At 45.9% G+C, this 12,605-nt stretch overlaps 1 protein-coding gene across 2 annotated transcripts in view; it reads right to left on the reverse strand.

Annotated features, from left to right (window-relative positions):
• PLD5 (phospholipase D family member 5) overlaps positions 1–10,119 on the reverse strand; it is a 414,584-nt gene extending 404,465 nt beyond the window's left edge. The window contains exon 1 of one of the 2 annotated variants that reach the window (XM_038542689.1): positions 9,855–10,043. In XM_038542689.1, the coding sequence (XP_038398617.1) occupies positions 9,855–10,043 (189 nt within the window). Of the gene's footprint in view, positions 1–9,854 lie in introns of both variants that reach the window. The other variant, XM_038542691.1, reaches the window with a different exon arrangement.
• Between the last annotated feature and the right edge of the window lie 2,486 nt (positions 10,120–12,605).

Below are 12,605 nucleotides of genomic sequence, written 5' to 3' on the forward strand. Positions count from 1 at the left end.
GACATCTTCCCTTTGCTTACAGAATAAAGTCCAACCTCTCCAGGACTCAGGAAGCCAATCCCAGGGAAGTGACAAGTACAAGGCAGCCTCGTGAACACAACAGTGACAGGGGGTATCACGGCCCAAGGCCTATGGACTACAGAGAATAGAATAGGAGAAGCAGTCTGAGAAGGAATAGCCAGAAATAAGCAGTAAGCAAGGGGAAGGGCAATATATACATTTTACTTTATTAAAAAATAAGCTATCATGGAAATAATGATATACATAAGGTGTACAAATCTTCAGTGTATAACTCAATAAATGTTACTTTGTAACCACATCCTATAAAAAGAGACAGAACACTGTTGCCCACCCCATCCTCCCACCCCCACCAGGAGCCTTCCTAGTTCCCATTTTACCTGCAAAGGTAATCATGAATTCTGACTTCTATATTCGTCATCTAGCTTTGCTTGTTTTTTCACATAAACAGAATCAGTCTCTGTCTCCACTTACTACTGTGTCTGAAAAAGTCATCCACATCATTGCATATATAGGTACACATTCCTACAGGAAGTTATGAGAGTTATAGAAGTTCCTCACTTTAATCAACACTTGTTATTGTCAATCATTTTAATTTCAAGCATTCTTATGGTTGTATAATAATGTATGATTTTAACTGTTTACTTCCTTGATGACTGATGACATCAAGTACCTTATCATACATGTGATGGCTTGCCTATATTCTAATAAAGTTCTTGGTCAAATGTCTTGCTCACTTTTGGGGAACTATCTGTTGCTATTGATTTGTAGATGCTTTTTATATATTCTGGATACAAATTCTTTGTTATAGAGTGTGTGTTGGAAATATACCCTGTTTTGTGATTTGCCTTTTCATTCTCTTAACGGAATCTTTACTGTCAAAATTACTTAATTTCACTGTAGTCCAGTTCATTAATAACAATAGATTAGAACTATTAAAAAAATAATAAAAATAAAAAAAAGAACTATTAAAAACGCTTAAGAATTTTTTCCCTAGTCCAAGTTGATGATTTTTTTATTATATTATTTTCTAGAACACTAATTGTTTCCATTTCTAATTTCAATTTATAACCTAAACTGATTATTGTGTATGGTATGAAACAGAAGTCAATATCCATTTTTAAAGCAATGTACAACTGAGATAGAACCATTTTTTAAAAGACTATCTTCTTTCCACTGCCCTTCTGAACCTGCCACTTTTGTCATAAGTCAGATACCTATCAATAATAAAGTATACACAGGTCTGTTTCTGCATTCTCTATTCTGTCAATTGATCTATTTGTTTTATCTATTTGCTATTAAGCACCAATATCACACTGCTTTAGTTTATAATAAGTTTTGACACATGGAAGCAAACTTCTGACTTCATTCTTCTTCATCAAGATTATGCAGGCTATTCTTGGCCATTTCTATTTCCATATAATTTTTAGAATCATTTTCAACACATATATACACACAAACTTGTTGGGATTAATTGGAATGGTATCTACTCTCTAGCTCAATCTGGGGTGAAGTAAAAAGAGGTCTTAAGAATTAAGATATCTGATACTTGGACACTAATGTAAATAGTAAAAGTTTTTAGCTTTATTTTGGAATAATTTTGTTCTAATTTGATTTTGCATATTGACCTTTTTGCAGTGCCTGTCATAAATCCAGGGGCATTATTAACTCATTAGATATATCAATGGTTTATTTTGGATTTTCAAATGCACATACTCATCTGCAAATAACGACAATTTTAATACTTCTTTTTCAATCCTTATGTTATTTCTTTTTCTTGCTTTCTTGCATTGGCTATGACCTCTTGTACACTTCTGAAGAGAAGTCATGATAGTGGACATCTTCATCCCACTCACAATCTATGCAAGTAATTTTTCAATATTTCACCATTAACTGTGATTCTTAAAAAAAAAAACCTTTATCAGAATAATAAAGTTTGCTTTTATTTCCACTTTGTTGAGAATTTTATCATGCTTGTGTATAGAGTTTTATTCAATGCTTTTTATTCATCTGTTGAGATAATCATATGGGTTTACTCTATCATTCTGTTAATATGATAAATTACATCAACTGATTTTCAAATTTCATAGCAACCCTGCATTACTGAAATAAATTCAGGTTTGTTATAATACATCATCATTATATATGACAATACCTTTGTTTTAACTATATTTTACCCTTGTCTGAACACTACCTTCCAAAGGTAGTGTTCTTATGCTATTTTGCATTTTCCTGCCTTTTTCATATCACTGTGATCATATTATAACTATTTTTTTAAAAGATTTTATTTAGGGCAGCCCTGGTGGTGCAGCGGTTTGGCGCTGCCTGCAGCCCAGGGTGTGATCCTGGAGACCCTGGATCGGGTCCCACATCAGGCTCTCTGTATGATACCTGCTTCTCCCTCTGCCTGTGTCTCTGCCTCTCTGTCTCTCTGTCTCTATGAATAAATACAAAATCTAAAAAAAAAAAAAGATTTTATTTATTCATTCATGATAGAGAGAGAGAGAGAGAGAGAGAAAGGCAGAGACACAGGCAGAGGGAGAAGCAGGCTCCATGCCGGGAGCCTGACGCGGAACTCGATCCCGGGACCCCAGGATTAAGCCCTGGGCCAAAGGCAGGCGCTAAACCACTGAGCCACCCAGGGATCCCCTATTGTAACTATAAAGCCATAAACATCTTGAGGGAGGGACCCTGCTCTAGTTTCATATATTCTCCACCATTTGGAACACATTGTATGTCATATGAATGCCTATTACATGAAAGTCTTCATAATCTCCTAACAAAATGTCTTTCATGGGACACTTGCATGGCTCAGTGGTTGAGCATCTACCTTCGGCTCAGGGCATGATCCCGGGATCCGGGAACGAGTACCACATCAGGCTCCTTGCAGGGAGCCTGCTTCTCCCTCTGCCTATCTCTTTCTCTCTGTGTGTCTCTCATGAATGAATAAATAAAGTATTAAAAAAAAGTGTCTTTCACACAAAAAGCATCCTCAATAAATAGCTGTTGACAAGTCCCATCTTCTCAGAGTACCTCCTTCTGGTATTGCTGGATCAGACCTAACAACTTACTGGCAGGAGCACAATAATAGTTCAAGTCAGAGAAACAGTACAATCATAACGCTCACTGTCCACTTTAGAGGATAAAGAATCATATTTATCACACAGTGGCCTCGACATCCAGTCCCATGATACCATGTCAGGCAGTTCAATTTGGGCCTACTTCATATGTTAGACAGCAATGAGATTTGCCAAAGCAATTCATTCTACCTAGGAAAGTTTGCCATGTTCTTCACTTTTTCCCCATAAGCTCTGCTTACGGGCTTGATCTGTGATTTTAGAAATTGGGCTCCTTTTTCTGTTTGTGAGAAAAACAAAAATGTACTTTTTTGGTTAAAAAAAAAAAAGGTCTGTCTTTTAACAACCACATTTTGGCATTTCAACTCTTCCTGAACATTCATGTTGTACTCTAAGCTCTCACAACACAACCTATGTAAGCGTGAATCTTAGACAATTCCGTAAGTTTACATGTCCCCAGTACATGCAGTTGAAGCAACACTTCTGGGCTGATATCTTAGCAGCAAATCTACATCTGCCTTTGATCATGTGCTCTATCAGTCAACTCAGTAGAAAAACACAACAAAAGATCCATCACATTTCTTTATCTTTGGAGCTAAAATAGAAAAACTGAAATCTGTTATGCAGGTTTAAACCCAAGATAGACACAGAAGACTGCCAAGAAGAGCAAACACTTCTAGAGAAACTGGCCAGAAATTGGTATACAGCTATGATATGGAAGAAAGAAGGAAAGAGAAACCTTAAGTCCAATCATCTTGAACTTCTCAAATTAAATATATTGAATATGATATGTCATAGACGATGATTACCTCAAAATAAGTCAATAAGCCACACCCGGGGATCCCTGGGTGGCTCAGCAGTTTAGCGCCTGCCTTTGGCCTAGATCGTGATCCTGGAATCCCAGGATCGAGTTCCGCATCAGGCTCCCTGCGTGGAGCCTGCTTCTCCCTCTGCCTGTGTCTCTGCCCCTCTCTCTCTCTCTCTCTCTCTTTCTCTCTGTCTCTCATGAATAAGTAAAATCTTTAAAAAAATAATAATAATAAGCCACACCCAACAGAGTTCAAAGAATCAAAGGTTCTTCAAAATAAACTGAAATGTCAACTCACGGTGAGAGAAGTCCATTAGTGGAATTGATATTTGCTACCTGGATAATGGACACAACATGAGGGCCATTAGAACACACTCCAGAGACATCTAAACTTCTATTTCTTGACCGATGACGGAATCCTGCCAAGGCTTCAGCTTTGTTCTATCTAAAATCTCAGGAAACAGTCCTGGTAAATGTTAATGTACTTAAACATTTGCCAGATTAAAATTATCCTATAACACACAAATTGAACAATAATACATAAAGATAGAAAAAAAATGCTTTCTGGGCGCCTGGATGGCTCAGTCGGTTAAGCATCTGCCTTCGGCTCAGGTGATGATATCGGGGTCCTGGGATCCAGTCTTGCATCAAGTTCCCTGCTCAGCAGGGAGTCTGCTTCTCCCTCTGGCCCTCCCCCCTCCTGCAAAAATAAATGAATGAAATCTTTAAAAAAATTTTTTTAATTTTTAAGAAGAATATTTTCTGTTCATTTGATTTTTAATGGAACATGTTAAAGATTCATTCCCTTCAGTTGCACTGTTTTTGGTGTTTTACTGATCTGTTCTGCGGGGGACATATAAGACTTTCACAAATTTGTTCTGTAGGACACATAATGGCGTTACATAAGATAAGCTTAGATCACAGCAACCAAGTTTGCTCCAATCCATCTTTTATTTGCTCATCATGTGAATAATTTACTCCAGGAGGCAAAGTGAGCGCTTGGCATTTATTTACTATTCACCAGTAACATAAACTGCATTTAAGCAGGTGCATATTCACGCTTAGAGGAGACAATTTTTTAAGTAACGCACTCACCTAAAACCAAGCAAGATACTAAGGCTCGCTACAAGTGTGAATATTAAGGATTCTATCTTTTACTCTTTACAAATTCTCTCCTCTGCTTTCTCTTGCTATTTTAAATACGTTTTCTGAGCCATTATGCAGATCAGTGAAATATCTCTCGACTTGATTCCACCAGCACAGAGCTGGGAAGGAAAGCAGGGGTTGGGGACAGGGCAGGGAGCTGGTCTCTGCTGGCAGAGTCTGCTGAGAATGGGAACAAGAAGCATCAGGCTCAGAATGGCCAGGTAGGGCACACTCAGGGTCCCAGAGCATAGAGCGGAAGCCAGGCAGGGGCAGCCTGACAGCCCCAGGAGAGTGAACTGGCCCTCCCGGCCAAAGGTCTCATATATTCTGGGTGCAGGACTACAGTACAGGCCGGCTGATCTCAAATATGACAACTGGAAGCTCTCTGGGTGGAGCCTAAGGGCTCAGCCAGAGAGCTAGCTAACACCTAAGACGCAACCACACCTATAGGTGCCACGCATTGAACACATAATAAAGCCACACATTGTGCTAAGTGCTTTCTTTATGCACTGTGATCACCCTAAGAGGCTGGCTATGGATGTCCTCTTCCCCTTTCTTCTGGGTCTCGGTCAGATCACCCTCCTCACCTCTTCAGAAGCAAGCCTTGGCCTTGAAACCATCTTTGGCCAATAAACAGGTGTCAAATGGATGCCTCCCTTCTGGGTGGAAACACTGAGAGACTTTACATGATTTACCATCTTCCCTTTAGCTGCCTTAACAACACGTATCAGGATGGAGCTTCCAGCAGGCCAGGCAACTGAGATGAGGACAATCCCCTGCTGCTGTAGACTGAATGTTTGTGTTGATACAAAATCCATACATTGAAACCTAATCCCCAGTGGGCTAGCATCTGGAGGTGAGGTCTTTGGGAGAGGATTAGGTCATGAAGCTGCAATCCTCATGAACAGGACAGTGGACTTAGTAAAGGGTCTCCAGAGAGCTCCCTCAACCTCTCTACCCTTCCAGGACAAGCAAAAAGGCAGCCATCTGTGAAACAGGAAGCACCCCTCACTCCACCCTGAATCTGGTACTTTGATCTAGGGCTCCCTAGCCTCCAGAACTGTAAGAAAGAAATGTTCACTGTTTATAAGCCACTCGGTCAATGGTATTGTTATAGCATTAGAAAGGACTGGGAACCCCTGCACGGATGAGACACATGAGGTAAACAGACTTTATCAGTGTTCCGTCCCCAATGCAATGAGATAGACAGATGGACTATCTCCCAGGATCATCCCAGCAAATCTGTGACTCCTTTAAGGAGGAATGTGAAGGTATATCCTTGTGACTCTGAGTCCTTTGCCTAAGATCACAGAATCAATAAGAGACAGTCTACCTAACCAGAGCTCCACTGTTAACCACACTTTGACAAGAGCTAATTGAGTACGCAGGAGAGAAAATAAGGCATCCCTAGCTCCGTAAATGGCATCAGGAAACTTCTACAAACACAACTGGCATAAAACCAGGCAACTGAGAAGAGTAGCTTCTGCAACTCTCCTACTGTACCCAAAAACAAACAAACAAAAAAACGATATAAACAGGGCATATAACACTAATGTTACAGTGTCCTGTGGGACAGTCAAATCGTATTACATGGTCACTCTTAAAGTGACAGCCCCAGGGAGGACTGAGAGAACAAGGGTGGCTTAGGGGGTTGAAGGAATGGCTCCCTGCTCCTCTTGCTTGGCTAGACCGTAATCCTTCACTTTCACATTACACCTAAGGTATTAGAGGATCCTACAGAGCCTAAGACTTCCATTGTTTAGCCTTCCACAGCCATGGATGGGCATGATGAGGCTGAACAAGAAGGGAAGATTCTAAGAACCAAAAGCATTATTTGTAGCTAATAAGAAAACGTCCTATGGATGGCCATCAATTTCACCTTTTCCTGAAACTTCCAAGTCCAAAGTGCCGAATTCATGGTACAAACCTTTGTACCTTCTCATCATGAGACAGGAGCACAAAGAATCCCCTCACATGCCTTTATTTCTTAACGAGTATTCATCATAAGTACTGACCAACAAATGACAGAAACAGATTCAAAGATGGGCTGTAAGTATTCCTATCCTTGACCAGTTCATGTCGCGTCTCACTTGTGTGGCCTGGGGATTAGTCCTGTAGCCTTTAAACCAGAAAAGGAGATAAATTATCCTCACTTGTAGCTAAGTGGGTGGAAGTATATTCCTTCCCTGTCACTTTACTTCGTGTTATTGACTTTCAGATTGAGCAATGCCTCTGAAGTCTGGACAGAGTCCACACACTACCACATTTCATTCCAGGGAATTCCGTTATTGTGATGACTATGTGGTGTCATCTGAAGCCATAACTTATTTATGCCCTTAATACTAGATTGGCTTTTTAAAAACCGGCAAAATAACGTAGGTTGTTTTCATGCATGTGATCTTCATCACGATTATTCATTCATTTCTTTAACCTAATAAAAAATGGTGGTCATCCATTTGATTAGACGGATCAAAGGGATTTTTAAATTGCCATATATTACCTTTGAATTTCATATGACACTCATCACTCATCCTAATCTGCGTGGTGCCACATATGTTCAGAATGCTGTCTACAATGAAGTCAACATCACATTTTCATGCTTTGCACGGCAAAAATACACTAGGTTACATTTGTTATGGGTTTTTAAATTTCAAATATCTAAACGGAAATTAACATCGAACTACCTGAAACAGTGTACCACAACCTCTGATATATATAATAAATACCCCGAGCTTGAAATCAAACAAAATTTATATTTTTATGCTCAGTTAATTTTTTCATTGTACTTTCATAAATACTATTTCATTGAAAACGTAGATGTTTCAAAGAAGCAAGAGAATATCGCAAATATTTCCCTGGAAGCAAAGCCCCCTTTCTAACTGGAAGCAGATATAGAGAAGATCATCAGAAACAGAATACCTGTCTCATGAAGTGTATCTGAGAGAGCAAACAAAAATGCTATGTTGATTTAAATGACAAATGAAGTGACTTTTTTTTTTTTTTTTTAATGCAATGCTCTCTTTTGGAGCATCTGAGTGAAGAAACAGGCATAGGTCCTCACATGCTTTTAAACAAGCAGACTTTCCTTTCCTTGGTCTAAAAGCCTCAGGAGACACTGAGCATCCCACACTCATCCAGAAAGGGGAGGCTGCCAGGGACCACGCTGGTATGCCTTGAAACTGTCAGTGGAAACGGCAAAGTGAGCAGCCATTTAAGTACCAGGTGGGCAGTGTCCCTGACTCAGGGGGACATACAGAAGGATGCACTACTGGTTTCCACTAAGAAGAGAAAGGAGATGGAGCAGCTAAAAGCACAAGATGCAAAAGAATGCACATTCAGAGAAACTGGAACAGAGATTATTCTGCACCGCTCTAAGACTGGACCACTCTCCCTGGTACTAACATCAGACACCAACATCCGGAGCCAAATTCCATGAAGGTGATCTTCGCTGGCCTTTAAACTAATAACCCACCAGGCCCTATGCTAATTCCGGGGCTTGCATTTTTAAGTGGATTCTGCTGCCTTTCAAACAACTTGCTATCCCAGAAGTCAGTTACTTCCATGGTGTTAGGGATCTGAGACCTCCTTTGGATGCTAGGAAATGGTTTCTCTACACACGAGACAGCCTGTTCCCCCAACTGGAAGCTTTAAACTCGAGCTTTCAAGGGACTTAATGGGGCCCTCAGAGGAAAGGCAGAGACCTTCCTTGCGGAATGTAGGAGAAGTACTCCCTGGGAAGCTTGCTGGTGCTGCAAAAACCGGGAGAGGAGGAGGAGAGGGAGGAGGAGGAGGAGGAGGAGGAATGCTTGGGGGGGCAGGTGGGAGTGAGGTCGGTGCGGCGGTAGGTGATGTGTGAGTTTCCGAAGTTCTCCGTCTTCTCTCTCTGTCACAATTGGAGATGTGACCCAAATACAAGGAAACCGCCACACTCCATTAACAGACTCAATTTGGCTTGTGCAGCTCCGCGGGAAGCAATAGCGTCCTCTCCCCTGGCTAGTTGCGCTGCACTCTTGAGAGAATTCTCTTAGTTTCGTTTTAACATCTGGTTGAAGGGGATGCTGACGGGCCAGGCTGGAAACCGTGGATCCGCTAATCGCCTCTTTAGAGGGGCTGCTCCCTTCCAGCACGGCGAGCCCCAGGGGCTCAGCTCCAGCGCCCGGAACGCCCCCGGCGCAGCGCGCGCTCGGGGCAGCGGAGGTCCCGGGGAGCACGGCGGTGGCTCGCCGGCGCCTCTCTCCTCGCACCGCGCCCAGCCCTCCCTAGTGGGGCGCAAGTCGAGGATCGCCAACTGCGCGTCCCGGAGCACGGGCTGCAGACAACTCTCCCGGCTGGAGCGGACCCAGGCCGGGGGCCGGCGGCCGGCGGCCGGCGGCGGCAGCCTCGCGGATCGCTAGAGGGTAGCTTCTGGACGCAGTGGCACAGCCCCAGACACCTCCTCGACCCTCCAGAGCCCACCACCGTGCGCCGCGCGTTCCTCGGAGCCCCGCAGCGGCGCTTCCCCTTCTCGCGGCCCCGCGGGGGCGCCCCCAAGACCGCGGCGCGGATGAGGCCGGCGGGAAGCCCGTGGGGAGGTCGAGGCGCGCGGGGGGGCCAGGCGGTGCCGGGAAAGGCGCCTCCCCTCCCCGCTCCCCTCCGCAGCCCGGTCCTTCCCGGCAAGAAAGTGCAGGCGCAGAGGCCCCGCGTCGGGCGGAGGACGCGGCCGCCCCCGTCCCCGAATCGAGCCACCTGCCGGGTCCCCGCGCGCGCTCGGGCCACCTCCGGGGCAGGTGCGGGGCCGAGGCCCCCGGGGAGCGCGCCGCTCTTACGTGCTCCAGCTTGTCTTTCCTCCGGAGCCAGACGCTGGCGCTGTAGTCCTGCTGCTTGACGCTGCTGTAGAAGTTCGCGCCCACTCGGGTCAGGCTCGGCGACGGTTCCTTGGGGCGGCTTTTGAGCCTCATCTGCTCGAAGCCCTCGTGGGGGGAGGCCGAGAGCCACTCGTGCTGCCGGATCTCCATCCTGACATGACCAGGCGACGGCCGGCGCGCAGCGGGCTGGAGGGCGCGCGGGAGGCCGGGCCGGGGCTGGAGGAGGAGCGAGCGGGCGCTGGGGGGCGCGGGGAGCCGCGCGCGCGGCCGGGCGGGAGGAGCGCGGCGGGCGGAGGGAGGGCGAGGTCGGGCTGGGGGAGGGGGCGGGGCGGAGGGGGCGAGTCGGCAGCGCGAGGCCCGAGCGCCCCGCGCGCGCCGCGGTGGCCGCGACGCCCCCGCCCGCTGCGGTCCGAGCGGGCGCCCCGCACGCCGGCTCCTTGCGGCAGCGGCTGGACTGGGCGGCCCGGGGCGGCGGCGGCGGCGGCGGCGGCGGCGGCGCGGGTGCGGTGCGGGTGGGAGGGGCCGCGGCCCGCAGCCAGCCCGGCCCGCAGGTTGGTGCAGTGAGGAGCCGCGCCGCCCGCCGCCCGCTCCCGCCTCCCTCCCGCCGCCCGCTCCCGCCCTCCTCGCGGGCTGCACCCCGGCTCGCCTCTGCCCTGGACAGCGAGCCGCCGCCGGAGGGGGAGCGCCGTCTCCGCGCCCTCTCCCTGCCGCTGGCCCGGCGCGGAGCCGGATCCCCAGGGACACCCTGGGCCCCGCCTCGGCCCTTCCCCCACTCGCCCCTGCGCGCCTCGGTCGGTGCACCCCGCCGCGCCCCGGCTTCCCGGCCCTGGTTCGGAAAGTTCTGTAACTTCCCACCGCGGGAGCCCATCCGTCCCACCGTGGGGACGCAGAGCGCAGGGCGCCTGCCTGGCAAGCCACCCCCCCCCCTCACCCCCCGAAAATGGCCACAAGGACAAGTGTCTTCTGGAGCCGTGCACCCTACTTTCAACCTAGGGTGCAGCGCTGCCCATCCTCCCAGGTGCAGTGGCTGGGCGGCCTGTTTTGCTGACCCGCTGCCCCCCGCCCCTGCCCTGGGTGCGCCTGGAACCCCTGCACGGACCCAGGCAGCCTCTCTGCAAACGCCCTGCCTCGACTGTGCCTTTCGCGAGGTGTTGGTGGCCCGAGAGCTCTGCGGTCCTTTCTCGGAGCCGTCCCTCACCCCCACCTCACCTCCAGGGCCAGGTTTTACTACCCGGAGGGTTTTTGCTGCTTTCCCTCCCGGACCCAGTCTCAAAACAGCCAGGCATGATGATTTTCTGGAAATAGGGCGGCATGTTAATAGTTAAATCTTAAATCTCTTTATCTTCTGCTGTCTTTGCATTCAGCATCCCAGAACATTTTTTTGGTTTTACTGAGAAGCTCAATAACAACTCGTGTCAAGGATGTCTCAGGTCCATTTGAAAAGCTTGAGAAGTGTGTGAAAGCTGCAGAAGTATCTGGGAGGTTTTAAAGAGGAGGGCATGGAGGGTAAACCTCTCTTCAGCCCTTGGCTGACCTGTTCCCCAAAAGTCCGCCTTGGATGATAGTTGCAAAGAAATTCCGGGTTGCAGTGTGATGGTTTTGTGAGGACAAGGATTGTCTCATGTCTCCATTTAAATAAATGGTATTGTAATGATGGAGGTCAATTTGGGGACAAAGCAACTAAAAACAAGTAACACACACACCCACCCACAGTTTCTAGTTATTCCAGATTAGTTTTTTAAGGGACTGAATCATATTGAGTTGTATGTTCCCCCAACAGACAGATTTTCTCTAAATCTCACAGTTACTCTGCAAGATAAAGGTTATCAAGCCCGTTTTCCAGGTAAGGGAACTGAGACTCACACAGAAGTGACACATCAAAGCAAACATTGGAACCAGAATTTAAAGGCTTCCAACACCGTACCTTCCACTATCTTGTTTTTCATTTTTTGCTATGACAATTTAAACTTCACTGCTTTTGCTTCCTTTTAAAGTATTAAACACACAGTTGACATGACTATAAACACTTATATATCTTCTATAATATTGGTGTTAGAAAAACCTGACTGCCCTTCTGCCAAGGGTATGTCTGATTTTTGCTCTGTAAGAGCATATTGAAGGTCATGTGATGTATGCAAACCTTGACAAGTGACAGATTTGCAATTCGGAGTACTAATAGAGTGTTCCACTGTAGTAGAATTTAAACAAATGGTTTTCATGTCAAGTCAGGTTTTCATATAAGTAGATTTTTTTTTAACTATACCTTTATAGGGGAAACACTATAGGAGTTGAAAGTTACGTTTAAAAGGAATGCGCTGATAGTGTATATGTTATGGGCAAACTACTGAATTGAACATTATAATCAATCCATAGATGATGTTTGTTAGGATCTAAAATGTCAAGCAAAGCATACATTTTTACTGCTTCATACTTAACCTACTTAGTATGTAGTGCCAGACATTAAAACAGACTCAATACATTCAAATAAACCTGAGTGAAATTGTGTTCACAATTTTATTTCTGTCTTAGATACTTGTTCAGGGTCATTGTTTATGACAGTAATATGAGACTTGCTCATTGACCTTCAAAAGAATATTTCATATGAAATTGAGCTCAATTTAAACTGTGGTAGGGCACACAGTACTGTCAACTGCGAGTGTGAATCTTGCCCCCCAAATATTATCAAAATGTATAAGTATCATTGAATTTACA

The sequence above is a fragment of the Canis lupus genome, chromosome 7 (genome assembly GCF_011100685.1).
Source record: "Canis lupus familiaris isolate Mischka breed German Shepherd chromosome 7, alternate assembly UU_Cfam_GSD_1.0, whole genome shotgun sequence".
NCBI classification, from domain to species: Eukaryota; Metazoa; Chordata; class Mammalia; order Carnivora; family Canidae; genus Canis; species Canis lupus.